General features: G+C 42.6%; 1 protein-coding gene across 1 annotated transcript in view; it reads right to left on the bottom strand.

Moving 5' to 3' along the window:
• Positions 1-652: 652 nt before the first annotated feature.
• The window catches only part of LOC101855158 (acid sphingomyelinase-like phosphodiesterase 3a), a gene marked incomplete in the record, with an annotated part of 19,913 nt that continues 16,416 nt past the window's right edge, over positions 653-4,149 (bottom strand). The window contains 3 exon segments of the mRNA XM_013083954.2: positions 653-1,073; positions 2,803-2,996; positions 3,253-3,430. Of these exon segments, the coding sequence (XP_012939408.1) occupies positions 774-1,073; positions 2,803-2,996; positions 3,253-3,430 (672 nt within the window).

Genomic DNA, 4,149 nt, shown 5'->3' with positions numbered 1-4,149 from the left:
TAAAAAGGTTGTATTATGGTTTGCGTCCCTATCGATACAATCTAAGCTCATTCAAGGCCGAGCTGCATCGATCTTGCTTGACAGTTCAGGGCCAACCTGGTCTGAGTGGGATACAGCAGTTAAGTAGACAGACAGAAGTACTGAGTAAAAAACTTCCACGCCTACTTTCAATTTGGTTTCAATTGTTTGCCTTTGGAAAAAGTCAGAAGTAAAATCCGATTGCGTATGTTCCAACGGGTAGGAGTCAAAATGCTCTCCTGTTATTTCGAGTGACACTGTATTCTGCACAACCAAAATTCCAAGAGGCAATCAAAATGGTAATAAAAATGCCCCCCCCCCCTTTTTTTTTTAAATTCACATCCAACGCTTTCCCCAAAAATAAAAAAAATCTTACGGTAACTACTTTTGGTCGCAGCATTTCATCATATCATAATAAAACTGAAACGAAATCCAGACGTAGCCCATTTCCATTGTTAAGACCGGTATGTATTTGTAGAAAACTTCTCCCAATAAGGTAATCGACCTTGGGTTCCTCTGTGTGTGATGGCAAGGCACCTAACCGCTACAACACATATGTCGGTATGGAATGAGAGAAAACATGAGATGGTTTGAAATGAGACGAGAAAATAAATTGATGTTGAAGTTCCAAAGGTGATTTTTAAAAATAAAAATATGTTTATTCAATCAAGTAAAAATATTGCTTGCACCAAGGTTTTTGTAAAGTGTCCCTGCTAGGACCATCACAGTCTGGACGAGAAGAGTATCGGTGGCTGCTACCCTCCATTCATCATAACGACATTGTTTAAACCTAACGATTCAAGATCAACAGCGCCAGACTTATATTTCTTAATACACTTTTTGGCTGTCGTCATGTCCTCAATCTGTCCCCCGCACCAGATCTCAGCTTGCATCTCGTCTGTGCACGTCTGCGTGTAGTTGCTCACCATCAGGTAGTCGCAGTATTTGAGCATCGGTTCGCTCCCCTTGTGACGCATGGAGTGGAAGATTTTCCGCAGTGACGTCACACTCATGTCCGGGACTTTGTATGCGTCCTGGAAGTTGTACAGAACAGTCTGGGGAGAGAAATGACCAGCCATGTCGTATTAAGTGGCGTCGATGGTCTAGTACCGTGGTTAGGCTGTTTGGCTCCTAACTAAAAGGTCGTGGGCTCGAATCGTGTCAGGGCCGACGTTGGGGGGTGGAGAGAGGCTGAGGGGGTTGGGGGGACAGGCACTACACAAGAATTTTCCTCACTTTATTCAGGGGAAAATGGTTATCCGGCTATAGACTGTGAAAGATCTCGTAAGTTTGTTATGTTTGAGCACTAAATCGGCTGCTCGCACTATTATGCTTCCCGGGAAGCCAAGAATATTTCTGAGTATTCTATGATCTGCTAGTACAATAACAGTTGTAAAGTAGATAAACCATGCTGTAGAGCATGGATAGTCGGGACTTCATCCCCGGGCAGGGTAGCGGCTCGGCTCTTCGCCGTTGCAAGCAGAATACATGATTTCGATTCACGAGTGGGCATGGGAGATTTTTTTTCATAGAGTATCTACACCTGTCTACCAGGACGCTGGATCCCTCTCAACCAAGGATGGCTCCCATAGGCACAGTGGATACACCCATCCCCTTAAATTTTAATGATCTAAATTGTGTTAATGGGAACGTAAAATATTAACAATAGGGTACACAACGTCGATGTCCGTCCCTATCCGTATATATGCGTGATCATTGATTTTTCAGAAAAGTGGAATAGATGTAATTTGTCTTACCAGACCTGCTCAGTATTAGGCATAGAGTGTTCTTTTTATCGTCGGTAAACTGTTAAAATGCACTATGCCCAGAATGCAAGATTTCTATGGAGGGAGGAAAAGACAGTTTCACTTTTTTAACAACTGCACCTAAACTTTGGGTGTTTTTTCTTCCTTTTTTTCATCATTTAGTTTCTTGATTTTGACAAAATACTTCCTGAGTATATTATGCAACCGATATCATAATCATAGATTAAGAAACTGTAATAAAACAGTTTTCAAAATGTTTGACTTACTACACTTTAATATCTGGCCAGCATTATCATAGTAGATCTATTACCAATTGCAACAAGCTGCTACTCCAGAATAAAATTCTATCAGCTCAGTACCAAGTTTTCAGAAATTTAACCTTAAAATGTTATCGCTTCACAACACGTCAAGCTTTTTGGAATGCAATTCTATGAATATAATATATTGATAACGACTCCGAAAAACCTTACAATTATGATAGAGCAGATACAAAATTTTGGTTTTTGACCTTATGGTCTTCGTAACTCAAAACAGGCAAACAATGTCATATTATAGAAGTTTGTAACTCAAAGGTAGCGAGGTGTTGTGAATAACATGATCTGAAACCAATAAAAAGTGTTTGACCAAATTTGTCTGATACGCGATTGAAGTAATAAACCGACGACAAGTGTACATAGCGTCGGTTGTCTAGGGATTAGGCTACCGCACTCGTAATCGAGATTGCGGGTTCAGGGGTCCGAGCTCCAGGCCCAGCATTGTGTCCTTGGGAAAGGCACTTTACAAGGTTTTTCTCATTTCGCCCAAGTGTGAATGGGTCGGCTATAGACAGCGAAAGAAAGTGTTTAGCGCCTTTAAAAAGGCAGTTTGCACTGTATGCTTCCTGTGACGTTGAGAATGTTCCAGAAAGAAATTAGTTCTGCTGGGGTAAAAATATAGATTGTAAAGCGCATATAACTTTCTGTTGAGCGGGAATTCGCGCTATACAAATGCTATCAATTATCAGTACATCTGTACTGACCCAGTGTGTCGCGTTCTGCCTGTTGCTGTCCGTGAGATTGATGAAGTACTGCATGTAGTTGAGGCCCAGCCCTGTTGTCCTGTCGTACTCCACCAGCCTCACACCAGGGTTGTGGGGGTCCCCGGATTTGGTGGGAGCCCGGTACCTCCAGGGGGTCACTGAGGGGGCCGTGTACATAGGGCTAGCCTGTTGCCCTGTTTCGGGAAAGGGACATTCGTGCAGTGTTGGTTGTAGTTGTCATACAAGTAATGGTATGATGAAAGGTAAGCTACTGGGCAAAGGTGCAAGAGCAGCGAGTAAAGAAAGAACGAAAGTGAAAAAAAGGAGGGAAAACAGACTAGATAGATATATGGATGGATGGATGGATGGATGGATGGATGGATGGATGGATGGATGGATGGATGGATGGATACTATTAAGCAAAACAGTATCAAAAAGGAATCTACCAACCTTTCTCATTCTGCACGATTTTGAAGGTGTCTGTGTGATCGTGGCCGTAATACTGACCAGCGATGACGTCGGAGAAGTCCAGCATGATGCGGTGGAAGCTGTGTTGGTACTGCGGGTACATCCAGTAGATGAAGTCCGGTACGAACAGGCCAGGGGGCACGTGAGCACTGACCAATACCTACGTCAGAGGGAAACAAACGCGTTTAACTACTTGTATTTGAGACCAAAGCAGACCCATATAAATATACAATGTAATTGTAAGGCATCGTGGTGAAATCGGGCGCTCCTCAAAAAGGATGGAATCAAAGAAAAAGTAATTGTTCCGCCCGTTTGGCTAATTTTAATTAATTGCTACTTTAGGGCTCAAGACCTTTTATGTCCATTTAAAAAATATGTTTCTGTGGTTGATACTGAGGCACAAAAATAGTAGATTTCCAGCTCCCAGAGAGTCTCAAACTTTGGCTGCCATTTTCTCGCTCGTTTGCCCTCTGGCACTAGGCGACCCCCACCTCCTTCAATCGCAAATATCTCGACTTCTTCTCAAGATAGATGAGTATTTTTTTAACCAAAAGCAAGGCAAAGACAGACAGACAGACAGACAGACAGACAGACAGACAGACAGACAGACAGACAGACAGACAGACAGACAGATAGATAGATAGATAGATAGATACTGTTCCGATATTTTAAACGACAACTTTGTTTAGGAAAGAGGAGCGGCGATGTGATTGCAGTTGTTGTTTCGTTCAAATTATTTTTTAAATTGGATGCCGAGGTGTCCAATGAACGTGTCAATCTCACGTTATTATTTGCGTTGTTTCCTTGCCCCTGTCACAGATGAGTAAAGTCGTGATAGCGTTCTCATGGCGTGAGTGCATGTGTGTAGGCGAGGGGGAA

Source organism: Aplysia californica, unplaced genomic scaffold (genome assembly GCF_000002075.1).
Source record: "Aplysia californica isolate F4 #8 unplaced genomic scaffold, AplCal3.0 scaffold00012, whole genome shotgun sequence".
In the NCBI taxonomy this organism is placed as follows: Eukaryota; Metazoa; Mollusca; class Gastropoda; order Aplysiida; family Aplysiidae; genus Aplysia; species Aplysia californica.
The sequence above is the reverse complement of the archived record's forward strand: the minus strand, read 5'-3'. Positions and strand labels throughout refer to the sequence as shown.